Source organism: Cynoglossus semilaevis, chromosome W (assembly GCF_000523025.1).
Source record: "Cynoglossus semilaevis isolate Cse_v1.0 chromosome W, Cse_v1.0, whole genome shotgun sequence".
Taxonomy (NCBI): domain Eukaryota; kingdom Metazoa; phylum Chordata; class Actinopteri; order Pleuronectiformes; family Cynoglossidae; genus Cynoglossus; species Cynoglossus semilaevis.
In genome coordinates, this window is record NC_024327.1 from 13291376 (window position 1) to 13309039 (window position 17664).

Sequence of the window (17664 nt, forward strand, 5' to 3'; positions counted from 1 at the left end):
CAAGCGGCTGAAATGAGCTTTCTCCGCAGGGTGGCAGAGCGCTCCCTTAGAGATAGGGTGAGGAGCTCTGTTACACGAGAGGAGCTCGAAGTAGAGCCGCTGCTCCTCCACATCGAGAGGAGTCAGCTGAGGTGGCTTGGGCATTTACATCGCATGCCCCCCGGACGCCTCGCTCGGGAGGTGCTCGGGTGCCGTCCCTCTGGGAGGAGACCTAGGGGAAAACCTAGGACACACTGGAGCGACTACATCACTCGGCTGGCCTGGGAACGCCTTGGGGTCCCCCCAGAAGAGCTGGAGGGAAGTCTGGGTGTCCCTGCTCAGACTGTTGCCCCCGCGACCCAGCCCCGGATTATCGGTTGATGATGGATGGATGGATGGATGGACTAAAGGCTACACTCAATGGTTAATATATTTAATATTACGTACACTACTAATCTCACCTTTACTTCGTATTGGTTAGCTATAACATAATTTCTGAATGAAGTAAAGAAGCTTGTTTATATCATATGCAAGGATATGATTCTGAGAGAACACTGAAGGGGGGTTGATTTGGTTTGGAGGGTGCAGTATTAAAATTCCTAACACTGTTTGCAGAACCTATACATTTTCCCTCTGAAAATTGATTTCATCTTTATTGAATTTGTGTAAAATAGCAGTGTCCTTATACCAGGGTTCAGTGGCAAATATCAAGTCACTAAACAAATACACTCTTATCTGTCAACCTGAGCTGACCCAATTAAAAGCATAGAGGTTCATCTTTTGTATGAACCTCTATGCTCATCAGAATCAGAACACTGCTACAATTCTCCAATTAAAGTAGTGAGGCATCATGTGAGTTTTAAAGTGGACCAAGTCTTAATATATCATAAAAATAGGCCACAAAACCTAAAACAGGAGCGGGGACTTAATGAGATAAAAGTGTCACAATGAAGGTATGTTTACTTCCTGTTAAATGCACTATTTTGGACTGGACGCAGTGGGAGGTTGTGTCTTTCATCCAGAAGATTAAGGGTTTGAGTCCAGCTAATCCCCAGTTTGAGTTACATCAGGGAGAGCATCTGATGTTTCAACTGTCAAATCACAATCATGTGCACTACCACTGGAGTGACCCCCGATGGAGAGACAAACCCATGTGATCCTTCATTGAACACACAAAATATTGGAGGCAGCAGAGCATTACTTCTTCAAGTCTAAAATAGCTTTGCCAGCTGGGCTTTCAATGTACTGTGCCCAGAGAGTGTAGGGACCATGACGCTGGAGCAGGGTCTTCACAAAATATTTCCACAAATAAAAATGTCATTTTTATTTCCAGCTATTGTTATACTTTTTTTATTTCATAAAATATGAAATAGACACAGGAGGAAGTAACAGGAGAAGCCTGAAGCTGATCGTAAAACAATCTCTTCAATTAATGCGCAACGATTAAGTTTATTACATTTCTAACGAGAAAGAAAAACTGAAATTGATAATTTGATAGAAAATAACTACAGTATTTCTAGACCAGAGTGACATGACAACTGCAGGGACTTAATTAGAAGTGGTGTAAAGTGGAGTAAATTAAAATTCACATTTAATGGGAAAGAGGGGACGACGAATGGTTTGGATGTGTTGTGAGGAGCATTTCTAAATTTCGGTCTATAACGACTCGTTCAAGATGCTTAATGTAAATGTTTTCAGTGATTAATATTAGTCTTTTTATAAGGCAAATGTAGTTTTTAATACTTTGTCAATCTATCATAGATCACACAGGAATTCATCTAGATCTTTTACTCACTGTGTAGTTTGGATTTCCTGCCTGGACCTTTAGCTCAGCCAACGCCCAGATGCCGTTGGTGAGTTTCATGGACTGATAGAGCATATCCTGACCGTCCACAGTTCGCTCGGCTATGGTGAAGATGTTAATGCTCTGCAGTTTGTTAGAGGCTGCATCTGTAAAAGAAGGAAACATATATATAAAATAATTCATAATTTAACTTTCACTGTTATCTTAATCAGGGCTTGTCATTTCGTTTCTTTTTTAGTTGCTACAGCATACATGACAAATGATTATGCCACACATTAATGCCTAATGCAATGCAACAAATGCTCTTTTTTACAGTTGTATCTTAGAGTTTGTACATTTACTCAAATTGTTGTTATGGTTGTGTTTTTCAACAGATGACACTGAGAAAAAACTCCCAAATCTCACAGTCTGGAACCTTGGCTTTGTCTCTAGGTGCTGGAAATATCTGAAATGTCACTAAACAATGAAAACATGAGCGCCGCCCCAAGGAGACATGCAAATTTTGGCTGGTAGTGTTATATGGGACACCACACCACCAGGAAGTTTCAATATGGCCCATTAAAGACAGTGTGACAACAGACTTGGATAAACATAAAAACTTTTAACCCATTTGCATTTCCATCATTTTCCAGGATGCATGTGTATTTAATGCACACCACCTCTATACAGTGGGGGAAATAAGTATTTGGCCCCTTGCTGATTTTACAGGTTTGCCCACTTACAAAGAATGCAACGATCTATATTTTTTATCATATGTATATTCTAACAGTGAGAGACAGAATCCAAAGGAAAATTCCAGAAATTCACATCATAAGAATTTATAAAAATTGATAACCATCTGATGAGGAAAAACAAGTATTTGACCCCCTACCATACAGCAAGTATTCTGGTTCCTACAAGCCATTATCTACATTAAATAACCCTGCCTCACCTCGTTACCTGTATAAAAGACACCTGTCCACACCCAAACAACCAGCATCCAACATCTCCACCATGGGCAAGACCAAAGAGCTTTCTACGGACATCAGGGACAAGATTGTTGACCTGCACAAGGCTGGGATGGGCTACAAGAGAATCGGAAAGCAACTTGGAGAGAAAAGATCAACTCTCGGTGCAGTAATCAGGAAATGGAAGAAGCACCACACCACAGCCAACCTCCCTCGATCTGGGCCTCCACACAAGATCTTGCCTCGTAGGGTGTGCCTGATCATGCAAATGGTGAGGAATCATCCCAAAACCACAAGGGGGGGAACTGATGAATCAACTGAAGGCAGCTGGGACCAAAGAAACAGTTGGTAACACACTACGCCGTCATGGATTGAAATCCTGCAGCGTACGCAAGTGAAACATTCTTGCTATATGTCACTCTGGGTCACGGCACCAGTTGAAAGATTATTGGTATAATCAATCCGGTTCACGGCCCAGTTGAACGATTTGGCCCTTCTTCGTTCGTGAGCACAACATCAATTGGAGGATTTCTTTCCCCCAAAGTCACAGCACCAAAATTGACAAAATCACCTCGAAGGTAGTCTCAGGCAAGGAATGAAACAGCTGGTAGATAGTTGATTTGTTTAATAACAAAATGCCAAAACAAACAGGTCCAAGAGCAAAATAAAACGACTGGAGAAGTATTCAAGAAAATCTCGTACAACAGTTACGAGTACGCAAAGTCAAGAATAACCTTCTCACAATAACTTCCCAAGAATAACTTCTAACGCATCATCAGTGATGTGCACTTTTATACCTGTGTGGGGGGAGTGGTTTTCGTCTTCCTGGTGTGTGTTTAAATGTTGTAGGCCAATGGAAGAGAGAGGTTAGGCATCTTGTGGCAATCATATTATTGTTATTGTATCATGGTTGTGCCTGCAGTCACCACTATGTGGCGCTGCTGCTCCATGATTCAGCAGTGTTGGAGGACAGTTTTATGAACCTTTTGTCACTGATTACAAAGAAAGTGGACGGAGCCTTGGGGTCCGCCAACAACAGGTGGTCATGTAGATCAAAAGGTGCTTGGGAAGGCATTTGGTGTCTTAGCAGCTTCCTGCTTTCAGACCCAAACCAAATGTGAAAACCACTGAAATCTAACAAAAGGTCCCCCTGCTCAAGAAAAAACATGTACAGGCCCGCATGAAGTTTGCCATTGACCACCTGGACAAGAAGAGGCCTAGAAGAAGGTGATGTGGTCAGATGAACTCAACTCGCCGTGTTTGGAGGGCAAAGAACACCGAGTACAACCCAAAGAACATCATCCCCACCGTCAAGCATGGTGGTGGCAATATAATGCTTTGGGGGTGCTTTTCAGCCAAGGGGATGGGACACCTCCATCGCATTGAGGGGAGGATGGATGGGGCCATGTACCCTGGAATTCTGGTCCAACACCTCCTTCCCTCAGTGAGAGAGCTGAAGATAGGTCGAGGATGGGTGTTTCAGCACAACAATGATCCTAAGCACACCTCCAAAGCAACAAAAGAGTGGCTGAAGAAGAAGCACATCAAGGTTCTGGAGTGGCCTAGCCAGTCTCCAGACCTGAATCCAATTGAAAATCTTTGGAGGGAGCTAAAAATTCGAGTTGCCAGACGCTAGCCTCGGCACTTAAACGACACGGAGGATTGGCAAGAATTTGGACCTCTATTGAATTAGACCATTAACTTAAAAAGGGGGTGATTAACTATGCAAACAATTATATTTCTTTATATATTTTTATTTCATTGACATTACTTTGTAGAAATCTGTTTTCACTTTGACATTAAAGAGTTTTTTCCAATAAATGTTTGTGTTAAAAAAGCCAAATTGTATTGACCATGATTGATTTATGAAAGCACTAAAAGGGTAAAACATCCAAGGGGGTGAATACAGTAAACCCTTGTTTTTCGCGGGGGTTACGTTCCAAAAAGAACCCGTGATAGGCAAAATCCGTGAAGTAGAAATCTTTATTTTTTTTACAATTAAATACTCAGAAAAAGAAGAGAAAGAACGAACAAACCATTTTACAGTCTCAACCATTTGTTTCACAAATAAAGTAAAATAAAAGTACTTTAGAAACGTTTCAACAAATAACTTCTGTAATGTACTGTCAAATAATAATTTTAATCATCAACGTGAACAGAAGGCTTCAAATTGCGGAGATTAGCACCGCCCACCGTGAACGGGAGAAAATTAAAAATGATTATGAAAAAAATACAAATTACCTGGTCTTGTTGCGGGCAGTTGCAACCCTTTTTGAATCCTTATTAAAACTTATTGCTGCTGTCTTCCTTATGTTTTTTTCTTCCTTCTTTATGGAACGAACGGAAGATTCATTAATTCCATAATGCCGACCTACAGCCGCATAGCTTTTACCTTCATTTAGCATGTCCAATAGTTTTACTTTATCACCGATAGACAGCATCTTCCGCTGCCTTTTGGTCCCTACCGCAGGTACTTTTGCCGGTCCAGAGCGTTTTGTCGACATTATGGGGTTTGATAAACTCGAAATTGCAAGAGAATTTGCACGTACGTAATGTCAATTTGGCAAGCTGTTTTACGTACGTGTACATATTAAACCGCAACGTTATTGGCGCACAGGTAGAGAAGAAGCGGAGTGACTTTTTAGCCAATCAGAATGCAGAACACAATGCACGATGCAAATCCGTGAAGTAGCGAAACCGTGAAAAGTAAACCGCGTTATAGCAAGGGATCACTGTATTAACATTTCATTTCATTAAGCCCCCTAAATCATTCTCCAGTCTGTGCAGCAGAGCTGCAGCCACTAGTTTGAGATTAACTCTTCTCAGCCTGTGCTGCGCTCAGGCAGGACTTGAAACTCTTTGTTCATGAAGAAGAAATTCAGTCTGTCAAGGGAAAATCTCCATTAAGCTGTCATTAGGAATTCTCCTCCAGTTCAGCAGCAGTCATGCTTGCATAAAACTAAATTATTATACCTAAATAGGCAGTACTCATCAAATGCAATTTGCATGGTAAATGAGGGTCTGAATTTGTAATCTTTACTGCTCCCCTCATCCATCATACATTTAAAGACAGCATTGGTGACAGTGTGAAGTGTAAGGTGTGTGTGCTCTTGTTCTACTGTCGTCTCTTTTCTGTAGTTCGCTCTCACCTGAATTGAGATGGCAGTCTTTGATCTGAAACTGAGACTCGTTCTCATTTGGAATGTCTTTCCATGTGGCGAGGAACACCTGTCGCTCTGTGGACAAAGAGACACAAACGCTGGATAAACAAGAGGAAGCTTATGCAAAAAGAAAAACAACAAGTCTTGTGCAAAAACAAATCTGCAGTGTGAGCGACATAAGGAGATTTCTTAGGCTTAGCTTTCAGCTACAGCCCTGCTGCTTTGCTCAGTAGAAAACACTACCAGGACTTTACCCAAAAAAATAAACGTGGCAGCATTGGCAGCACGTCACACGCCGTACACATGTTCAGTGCAGTTAAAATGAAGTGCCGACTGACATATGAGCTTTTCGTTGATGTCAGCAGGGAGATCTATGGCTTGTGTGTGAAGAGTTTTAGCAGCGACACACTCACCCATCTTTCCATCCTCTGCAAACAACACACTGATGGGATACTGGCAGCTGAAGTAGAAGACATCAATGTTGTTCTTAAAGGCAACCTGTGACAGTAAATACATCAATGAGCAACAAAGAGGCAATTTATTAGTTCAAGTGCTCTTAAAGGATTGACTCCCACTGGTTTAGGCCTGATGTTTTCTGAAGAAGAGGAGTCAAGTGCTGTGAGCATCTCAGACAAATATACTGAGACAATAAAGAAATCTATTTATATATAATATCTACCATTCAATTTTTCATTCACTAGGTTTGACTTTTGAAGACCCTGACCATATGAAGTTCTTCCATGTCTGTGATACAAAACATTTTCAGGGTCTTCACGTTTTCATTTTCCAGCACATTTTCAGCTGTTAGTGTCACAGGCACCATATTTCATCAAATACTATGAAATGAATCCTAATGTATTAAAACATGTTTCTCTTCTTTACATTCCATTTTGCTTATATCCAGATTGTTTCTAGGTTTTTGTTTTAAAAAGAGAAAAAAGAGAGAAAGCTGTGGCAACAGAAAAGAGGATCATTGTCACTATTACAAACCAACACCAGCACCAATCTTCAACTTGAAAGTTGCTTGATTTTTCTCTATGCGGCAAGTCATGAATCAAGTCTGAGGAGTAACTAAATCTAACGTGAAGGTTAATTGGAAACTGTAAAGTGAAGAGCTGCTCTGAGGTGATGTGCAAATTTGTCACCAGGACCCAGGGCATGGGGCAAGTTCTTAAAGAAACAGTCTATAAACTAACAAAAAAGAGATTAGCGTATTCTATGGACCATAAGGCACACTGGGTTATAAGGCGCATTAAGCCAAACAAAACAGTCAGCGAAACAATTAAGCGGAACAATCAAGCATGCCTGGATCCCTCTCGTCAATATCCTAGTATCATTGCAGTTAATTAGCTGTTCAGTGATGATTCGACATTTGAGACTGATACCTTAGCCCAGTCATCCACGATCCACTGGCAGATAGTGGCGTAATTCGCCCGGTGTTCTGAAGTTTTTTCCTACCTATAGTTTTTTCCTACCCGAGTTAACTGCGCATGCGTACATTGGCCAATTTGCTGCTGCAGACAAGCCATAGTTTTCTGCTACCCGACCGTTAACCAAAGTTAGTTTCTTGTATTTTTAATTCTTTATATGACCAGTATGCAATGCATCAGTTTGACAGTCAAATTATTTCAACTTGCCACGTGCACGAGATCGTGTCTGAATGCAGTTTGAATAGCTAATACTGTGAATTATCGTCATTTTCATGTAGGCATAAAACTTGCTCATGTAGCCTCCATATTTTCCAGCTGTTTAAAACAGTTATTTACTAAAGTCGCGTAATTTTCAGTCATAAAACTTGCTCATGTAGCCTGCGAACTTATGTGTATGCAATTCTATTATTCTTCAGTTTTCTCTAAAAACATATTGTTCCGTTTGAAAATGTAGGTTAAATTCAATGGATAAATAACCTGGTCGATGACACCCGAGACTGTCTGAAGTTCTACAAGAAGCATTTAATCTGTAGTCATAACACAGCTGCCTGAAGAGCTTTGGTCAGTCTCAAAGTAGTATTTGTTCATGAGTTATTTGCACTGATTAGTGTTGCTTTAAAACTAAAGGTGGAAATGAAAAGATTCAGTCGAACACAAAAACAGCTGAACACACTAGTTCTTCTTTTTCTTTCGGCTTTGTCCCTTTTTCAGGGGTTGCCACAGCAAATCATTGATTTCCATCTCTCCCTGTTCTCTGTATCTTCTACTCTGACTCCAACTACCTGCATGTCCTCCCTCACTGCATCCATATATCTCCTCTTTGGCCTTCCTCTCTTTCTCCTACCTGGTAGCTCCATCTCTAACATTCTTCTACCAATGTATCCACTGTCCCTCCTCTGCACATGTCCAAACCATCTCAATCTGGCTTCTCTAGCTTTTTCTCCAAACCTTCCTGTCTGTGTTGTCCCTCTAATGACCTCATTCCTGACCCTGTCCATTCTTGTCACTCCTAAAGAGAATCTTAGCATCTTTAACTCTGCCACCTCCAGCTCCTCCTCCTGTCTTCTGCCTATTGCTACTGTCTCTAAACCATACATCATGGCTGGTCTCACCACTGTCCTGTAAACCTTTCCCTTCACCTTAGCTGACACTCTTCTGCCACCGATCACTCCTGACACTTTTCTCCAGCTGTTCCATCCTGCCTGTACTCTATTCTTCACCTCTCTTCCACAGTCTCCGCTGCTCTGAACAGTTGATCCTAAGTACCTAAACTCCTGCACCTTCACCACCTCTGCTCCTTGTAGCCTCACTATTTCACTGTTCTGCCTTTCGTTTACACACATGTACTCTGTCTTGCTGCGACTGACCTTCATTCCTCTTCTTTCTAGTGCAAACCTCCACCTCTCTAGGTTCTCTTCTAGCTGCTGCCTACTCTCACTACAGATCACAATGTCATCTGCAAACATCATAGTCCATGGGGACTCCTGTCTGACCTCATCTGTCAATCTGTCCATCACCACAGCAAACAAGAAGGGGCTCAGGGCCGATCCTTGATGTAGTCCCACCTCCACTTTGAAGTCTTCTGTCCTCCCAACAGCGCACCTCACTACTGTTGTACTATTCTCATACATGTCCTGCACCAAACTAACATACTTCTCTGCCACTCCTGACTTCCTCATACAAAACCACAATTCCTCCCTTGGCACTTTGTCATATGCCTTTTCTAGATCTACAAATACACAATGCAGCTCCTTCTGACCTTCCCTGTACTTCTCCATCAACATCCTCAAGGCAAATATTGCATCTGTGGTACTCTTCCTAGGCATGAAACCATACTGTTGTTCACAAATCTCCACTTCCTGCCTCAACCTAGCTTCAACTACTCGTTCCCAAATCTTCATTGTATGGCTCATCAACTTTATCCCTCTGTAGTTGTTACAACTCTGTGCATCACCCTTCTTATGAATTGGCACCAGAACACTTTTTCTCCACTCATCAGGCATCTTGCCAGTCTCTAAAATTCTGTTAAACAAACCAGTCAGGAAATTTACTGCCACTTCTCCTAAACACTTCCATACTTCCACTGGTATGTCATCAGGACCAACTGACTTTCCACTCTTCATCCTCTTCAGGGCTTTTCTAACTTCATCCTTTCTAACCTGATCTACCTTCTTCCTACTAGTCTCTGGCTCCTCGTTTCTACTTTCCCTTTCATTTTCCTCATTTAACAACTCCTCAAAGTATTCCTTCCATCTTCTCAGCACACTTTCCTCACTTGTGATCACATTCCCCTCTCTGTCCTTAATCAACCTCACCTGCTGCACATCCTTCCCAGCTTGATTTCTCTGTCTCGCCAATCTATACAACTCCTTTTCTCCTTCCTTTGTTTCCAAACTCTCATACAACTCCTCATATGCCTTTTGTTTGGCCTTGGCCACTTCCCTCTTCACCTCCCTTGTCCTCTCTTTGTACTCCAGTCTGTTCTCTTCTGTTCTGTCACTGTCCCATCTCTTCTTCGCTAATCTCTTTCTCTGCACACTCTCCTGGATCTCCTCATTCCACCACCAGGTCTCTTTGTCCTCCTTTCTCTGCCCAGAGGACATACCTAGCACCTTCCTACCTGTCTCCCTCATCACTGCAGCTGTAGTCTCCCAATCATCTGGGAATATCTCAACACTACCCAGAACTGCCCTTACTTCCTTCCTGAAGTCTTCACAACATGTCTCTTTCCTTAGTTTCCACCACTTGATCTTCTGCTCTGTCTTCACTCTCTTCCTTTTTGTCACCTCCATCGTCATTTTACACACTACCATCCGATGTTGTTTGGCTACACTCTCACCTGCCACCACCTTACAGTCTCTAATCTCCCTCAGATTACATCTTCTACATAGAATATAATCTATCTGTGTGGACCTGCCTCCACTCTTGTAAGTCACCCTATGTTCCTCTTTCTTTTGGAAATATGTGTTTACCACAGCCATTTCCATTCTCTTTGCAAAATCTACCACTGCCTGTCCTTCTACGTTTCTCTCCCTAACACCAAACCTGCCTATCACTTCCTCATCTCCTCTGTTCCCTTCCCCTACATGACCATTTAGGTCTGCTCCAATCACCACTCTCTCTCTCCTGGGGATACTCTCTACCATCCAATCTAGCTCCTTCCAGAACTTCTCCTTTTCTTCCAACTCACAGCCCACCTGTGGGGCATAACCACTAACAACATTAATCATCTCTCCTTCTACTTCTACCTTCACACACATCAACCTGTCTGACTCTCTTTTCACCTCTACCACATTTCTTACATATTCTTCCTTTAGGATCACCCCTACTCCATTTCTCTTCCCATCTGAACCATGATAAAACAGTTTGTAGCCTCCTCCAATGTTTCTAGCCTTACTGCCCTTCCACCTGGTCTCCTGCACACACAAAATATCTACTCTTCTTCTCTCCATCACATCAGCTATTTCTCTACTTTTCCCTGTCATTGTACCTACATTCAAAGTTCCAAACTTCAGACTAACACTTCTATTCTTCATCTTTTCTCTTTTTCTCCTAACCAAACGCCCTCCTCTTCTTCTCTGTCTCTGACTCTGTCTCTGACCAACAGTAGTCCAATTTCCATCAGTGCCCTGTTGGTCAACGGCACTGTTGGCGGTCGTTGTTAACCCGGGCCTCGACCGATCCGGTATGGAAATCGTTTTATTGATCTGCATATTTGATTTAGCTAAACGTTTTACGCCGGATGCCCTTCCTGACGCAACCCTCACCATTTATCCGGGCTTGGGACCGGCACTATAAACACGGCTTTGTGTACCCTAGTGGCTGGCTTTTATATAGCAATGCACATAAACATTTTAAACTTCAGTTTGTGAAGATTATCAGTCATCCAGGTCATGGTCAAGGTTGAAGAGTTCTGTTAGGCAACACGGGGGGAAATAATTACATATTTCTATATTATCTGTTACAGATGAAGTTCCCAGAAGAGAGTGTTTGACTGTGTCCTGTGAATGTTACTGCACATTGGATTCTTGTGGTCTGTTTCCAAAATATTTGATTTCTGATGACTTAGTACTTTGACAGATTTTCTCTTTTCGGCTGGAACAAAATTAAGCAGGCTGAACTGAGTGGTAGCACATTACTATAGACATGAAATCGCTATAAATACGTGCTTCTCACTGTGTTCAGAGTGGTAGCTAATTACTATAGACATGAAAAGCTCATATGACCCAGCTGTGTCAGAATAAACACCATTGGTGTGTTTAATACCAAGTATGGGTCTGTTCATGGAGTTTTTTATTTTATTTGTGTTTGTGAGGATCCTGACTGGATGCTCCACATCCCTCAGGTAATTAAATTTAGACTAAGCCTCTTACACAGGATTTCTTTTACAATGTTTGGAGTCTAGTTAAGGTATAAGGCAGAAACTGGTTTGATTAAAAGACACAGTCAAGGTAAATTTGTATTTCAACTCAACTGTGCCTGTAAATTCACAGGAACAAGTGTAGTTTTACTAGAGCAGCAAAAGACATGGAACAATACTGATCAGCCAAGTCACCAAATTAATGGCGAAAGAAGGACACCACAGAGAAGCACAAGTATGACTTCTAAATAATTTATAAGGGGATCTGATTCCTGGGTGCAATGCAGAGATTGCAGCAACTGTTTCCTCAATGTTTGCAAACTTTACCAGCTACTCTGTAAAGAAATGACTGAAATATTGTCAACATGATGTATGCCCAGTGTACAGGAAGATGTGTGTGAGCCGCAGGGCAAATACTACATCCACACTACCTCACTACCACACTGTATTTGCGAATATTTCTTTGGAATTTTTATACAGCTGCTATTTTGTATTTGTATTTAATTTTTTATGTCCCTTGATGAAGGCCTGTGAAGGAAGCCTTGGATACATTAACCAATAACTAGACACACTTTAAAAACAGCTCAACGACATGCTAATGACATTAAACTAAAGATTAGTTTATCATCTGCAAAGTGTTTTACAAATAAACTGCCACCTTTTAGATAATGAGGCATCTTAACATAAATTTCAGCTGACCAAACCCAGCTTGATTTTTATTGAAATTTTACTGCAGACTAAACAGGTGATGAGCAATAACTGTTGAATTGTTGAGTGTTTCTTTGCACTTTTAACGCTTTGATATTTTACAATGAAAATTCAAAACAAAACAAGTGTCACTACTAATGATCTTCAGTAGCATTAACAGTGAATAGCACTCCATGCTGCGACAACAAATAATTTTTCTAAAATCATGAGATGAGATGAAAGGTCATTAATTGATGGAGTGATGCAAAGGCAACTTAAAGAGAGTTCTTCCAATGACAAACTGACATTACATTTTCCTTCAGGACAAAAGACCAGAGGCTGATAAATCTGACAGTGGAAACCATCAAAGCAGGGCCTGGAGACAGCAGAGATACAAAGATTAGCAGGATGGCTGAGACGCAACTAAATGCACCAGGAGTCACTAATCACCACGACCACCCGCCTCCATCACACCTCTTAGTTCTTCTATCTGTTCTGTCTAGCTGTACAAAGCATCTTACAAACACACTGGAAGTTAAAAAGAACCAACCTGATCAAAAGCAAACCTCTGCTGCTCTGTGTTCTGCCTCACTGAGTAGCTGAGTTTTAAATTCACAATCACACAAATTAGGCAATGGATCAATCAGATTAGTATGAAGTTTTCATGTTTACTGCATATGTCTCAGGCCATGTCATTCAAGGAGTTAATGAAATTCAATAGAAAAACTGTCCATTTTAGTTTTAGTGCCAGCTGTTGAAGTGATCACTTTTGCTAACTGTAGCTTTGCAGAACAGTTCATGTCACCGTTGATAAGTGATGCTGTGTCTCTGGTTTGGATTATGGTTGATAAATTATGGATGATAATTCTCATCAGATGACTATTACTGTTGTCTTAATAACATAATAATGAAGGGAACTCACAGAGGAGCAAAAAAAGGAGCACATTTCACATCAAGACGTCAAATGATGGAATAAAATGTTTAATTTGCATAAAAACCCTCTCAAATTAATTACTTAGCAGATAGCTGTCACTCAAACAGATTTTTAATTAGACCTTTATTAGCCGTCTAATCATTGCAGCCATGGAGTGCAGAAATAACACAAACAAACTTGACAGTAAAGATTAGGGTATGGGTAAAGAACGTTTTTTTCACCTGCAGGTTATTTAGAGGCTCCATCTTCATTACAGGTCCAACAGTATTGAGGGGAAGGCTCACTTCAATATTCTGGTTGGGGCTGAGAGGAGACGGTACCTGTATTGGACCAGCTGGAGCAAGACCAAAGCTAAAGGGAAAATCAAACTGAAAATGAATGCTGTGTAAATGTAAATGGGTCGTTCTGTTTATTAAAATGAGCAGGACTTCTTACCTGTTTCTGTTAAACTGGATGGCAAAACCAGTCATTACACTCATTGCTTTATTGGTGATGGTCATTTCCATCTGGATGACTCCAGCATGACGAACAAAGGTGCCTGAAATCTCCAGACCTTTAGCTTTCATGGCCGGGAGCCAAACCTGAAATAAATAAAGAATTTCCCCTTCAGTGTCGGGTAACTTCACTTTTGTGTTATGTTTCTTTTCATCTCATTTAAGCTCACAGTTTTGGGAGGACAGAAGGAGCCCAGAGGCATTCCAACTCCATTATCAAGATCAAAAAGGTCATACAGACTTCCACTGACAGGAGCACTGAAAGCAGGTGGCATTGCAGCCGGTGGAGCACCAAAACCAGCTCCCATCTGTGACACAGCACAGCATGTTAGTTTTAATGTTACTCTGATTCAAACAAAGATATCTTAATTCAACAGGAGGGAAATGTCTTACAGCAGGACTTCCTCCAAGGTCTCCACCAAGCTGAAACAAACAAAAATTAATCACATTAAAATGTTGTTGGACAGATAAATCTGGAGGATTTGATTTGGATGGAAAGATGAAGGACAGGAGAGGGCGACAGCAGGGTAAGTCAGTGATCAGTGACATCGATTGGGTTTGCTCTAACACCACAAAAACAGCAGCAAAGATTTCTCCATTTTTACAGCTGACATTTTTTGTCAACATACCTTTTTCAAAAATCCACTTTATTTTCTTTAATCACTGGCTACTACATTTGTCTACCATGGTGGTTTTTAGAACTGCTAAAAGGAAAGGGCTGATCAGAGGGGGAAACTCAGGTCAACACCAGGCTGATACTGGTCTAAATTGGTCCAGAGAGGACCAACCTTGGATGGACTGTTTTCCGGATATGACATGGACTGATGTGGGAGTGGTGGTGACTGAGGAGTGTCCGACCGCAGAGGAATGGGTGGCTGAGCGACCGCCCAGAAAAAGGAAAAGAGTGGGATTCACAACATGCTTTCCTGACATTACAGTAAATCATAAAAACTGGAGGATGAATTGCATGACATCTACAGTGAAAAATTGTATCCTTTAAAAAAATGCCTTGACATGATTTACAAGTGTTGTTCCCTTTCCCTCCATGTACATTAGTTACCGGTTCAGATTCATCCCGTCAAAGGAAAAGAGGAATCAAAGAAAAGGAACGAAAGGCATCAAAGAGAAAATATTAAATAAAAAAGTTCACTTCAGCAGTGGTTCGTAGAAAAACTCCCACCAGGCTGTCCAGTCCTCCTCCCAGCAGGTCCATTGCACCCATCTGCATGCCACCAGAGTGAGGCAGTGGTCCTGTGGTGGCAGGTGGTGTCAGGTCCAGATTAAGGAGATCTCCCAGCAGGTCTCCCTGGGACGGGATGACAGCTGCGGGGGCTTCAGTTGCTGCACCAGCAGAAACGGCATCAGGGCTCTCACTTTCTGCACTATAAAAAATAAAAAAAAAGGAAACAGAAAATTGCACCTGGCGTTGTTATTTACTTTTTTCAGGACTACTAATGCTGTAAGGGAAATTACTCTACATTTTTCCCCATCTGTGAAACACCCCAGTGATTAACACTGTCCACACAACAGCAGTGGGCCAAAGTGTTGCTGGGCTGTAACTAGAGACACCAATATCAAGAGGACATATGTAAAATTGACCTTGTCCTGGTTTTGTGTACATGTTTATGTCTCTGGTGTGTCCCCCTACACCGAAAACCAGATTCAAGAACTGATTAGACAATTTATGACCTGCCAAAATCAGCCATGTATCAGCTTTGTAGTTCTACTGTTGACTTTTAAAAACACACTCACACTGAAAACATAAAGTTAGTAACTGCAGAAAACAACAGCAAGTAGAAATAATGTGTTCTGACACTGCTGGGGAAATGTTACTCAGCAAATCTGAAGGTAAACATGACAGCAGCATCAGAAAAAGCTACAGTGGGGGAAATAAGTATTTGGCCCCTTGCTGATTTTGCAGGTTTGCCCACAAAGAATACAACGATTTCCTTCTGATGAGGAAAAACAAGTATTTGACCCCCTGGACAAACAGCATGTTAATATTTTGTAGAAAAGCCTTTATTGGCCAGCACTGATGTCAAACGGTTTTTATAGTTGATGACAAGGTTTGTGCACATTTCGGCAGGGATGTTGGCCCACTCCTCCCTGCAGACAGCCTCCAAATCATTCAGGTTCCGAGGCTGTCATCTGGCAACTCGAATTTTTAGCTCCCTCCAAAGATTTCCAATTGGATTCAGGTTTGGAGACTGGCTAGGCCACTCCAGAACCTTGATGTGCTTCTTCTTCAGCCACTCTTTTGTTGCTTTGGCGGTGTGCTTAGGGTCGTTGTTGTGCTGAAACACCCATCCTTGACCCATCTTCAGCTCTCTCACTGAGGGAAGGAAGTGTTGGTCCAGAATTCCACAGTACATGGCCCCGTCCATCCTCCCCTCAATGCGATGGAGGTGTTCCGTCCCCTTGGCTGAAAAGCACCCTCAAAGCATTATATTGCCACCCCAATGCTTGACGGTGGGGATGGTGTTCTTTGGGTTGTACTCGGTGTTCTTTGCCCTCCAAACACGGCAAGTTGAGTTCATCTGACCACATCACCTTCTTCTAGGCCTCTTCTGAGTCATCCAGGTGGTCAATGGCAAACTTCATTCGGGCCTGTACATGTTTCTTCTTGAGCAGTGGGACCTTGCGTGCGCTGCAATCCATGACGGCGTAGTGTGTTACCAACTGTTTCTTTTGTAACTGTGGTCCCAGCTGCCTTCAGTTGATTCATCAGTTCCCCCCTTGTGGTTTTGGGATGATTCCTCACCGTTCGCATGATCAGGGACACCCCACGAGGCAGGATCTTGTGTGGAGGCCCAGATCGAGGGAGGTTGGCTGTGGTGTGGTGCTTCTTCCATTTCCTGATTACTGCACCGACAGTTGATATTTTCTCTCCAAGTTGCTTTCCGATTCTCTTGTAGCCCATCCCAGCCTTGTGCAGGTCAACAATCTTGTCCCTGATGTCCGTAGAAAGCTCTTTGGTCTTGCCCATGGTGGAGATGTTGGATGCTGGTTGTTTGGGTGTGGACAGGTGTCTTTTATACAGAGAACGAGGTGAGGCAGGTGTATTTGATGTAGATAATTAGTTGGGATTGGAGATGGGTCTTAAAGAAAGACAAACTGGCTTGGAGGAGCCAGAATACTTGCTGTTTGGTAGGGGGTCAAATACTTGTTTCTCCTCATCAGATGGTTATCAATTTTTATAAATTCATATGATGTGAAGTTCTGGAATTTTCTTTGGGATTCTGTCTCTCACTGTTAGAATATACATATGATTAAAGTTATAAATCGTTGCATTCTTTGTAAGTGGGCAAACCTGCAAAATCAGCAAGGGGCCAAATACTTATTTCCCCCACTGTAGGTTGGTGTAAGTAAACAAATGCCTTTGCCTTCAGCGTTAAAAAAAATGGTACATGACTCACGATCCAGCAGATCCTGGGAGCCCCTTGTGCTGAACCCCATGGTTGCCCTCCACAAAGGCACTCGGAGGCTTGTGGTAGACCGAAGCTAGAGTACCGATGTGGCAGATGAGTTCCTCCAGCAGAGTGGGCTCGATCAGATCCGTCTCCTCAGAGATCAGGGGCTTTTCAGCCAGAACCACCTCCTTGGCAGCCACAGGGTCTGTGGACAGCAGACGCCAGTAGATGTAGCCACGGTCCCTGAGGTCTGGGTTATCAGAATCCTAAGGAAATAGGTTGAAGGAAATGAAAGTTGATTATTTACAGAACATCCATCCATACATCCATCCATCTTTGCTTATCCGTTACCGGGTCGCGGGGACAGCAGTCTCCATGACCCCCACCCAAATCACACTGCACCCCACCAGCCCCTCGTGAACCTTCCTGCGGGTGGTGAGTCCATTGGAAGGCGCAAA

The 17664-nt window shown here is 42.3% G+C and overlaps 2 protein-coding genes across 3 annotated transcripts in view; both read right to left on the reverse strand.

Moving 5' to 3' along the window:
* LOC103397237 (AP-1 complex subunit beta-1-like) overlaps window positions 1-17568 on the reverse strand; it is a 23560-nt gene extending 5992 nt beyond the window's left edge. Inside the window, exons 1-9 of one of the 2 annotated variants that reach the window (XM_025052730.1) lie at window positions 17213-17568; window positions 14947-15178; window positions 14190-14219; window positions 13967-14104; window positions 13738-13883; window positions 13524-13653; window positions 6305-6389; window positions 5880-5966; window positions 1775-1929 (exon numbers count right to left, since the gene is read on the reverse strand). In XM_025052730.1, the coding sequence (XP_024908498.1) occupies window positions 1775-1929; window positions 5880-5966; window positions 6305-6389; window positions 13524-13653; window positions 13738-13883; window positions 13967-14104; window positions 14190-14219; window positions 14947-15024 (849 nt within the window). In that variant the 5' untranslated portion in view covers window positions 15025-15178; window positions 17213-17568. The remainder of the gene's footprint in view (window positions 1-1774; window positions 1930-5879; window positions 5967-6304; window positions 6390-13523; window positions 13654-13737; window positions 13884-13966; window positions 14105-14189; window positions 14220-14946; window positions 15179-17212) is intronic. The other variant, XM_025052731.1, reaches the window with a different exon arrangement.
* The window catches only part of LOC112486257 (AP-1 complex subunit beta-1-like), a 29089-nt gene continuing 27365 nt past the window's right edge, over window positions 15941-17664 (reverse strand). Inside the window, exons 13-15 of the mRNA XM_025052715.1 lie at window positions 17213-17472; window positions 16473-16825; window positions 15941-16218 (exon numbers count right to left, since the gene is read on the reverse strand). Of these exons, the coding sequence (XP_024908483.1) occupies window positions 15941-16218; window positions 16473-16825; window positions 17213-17472 (891 nt within the window). The remainder of the gene's footprint in view (window positions 16219-16472; window positions 16826-17212; window positions 17473-17664) is intronic.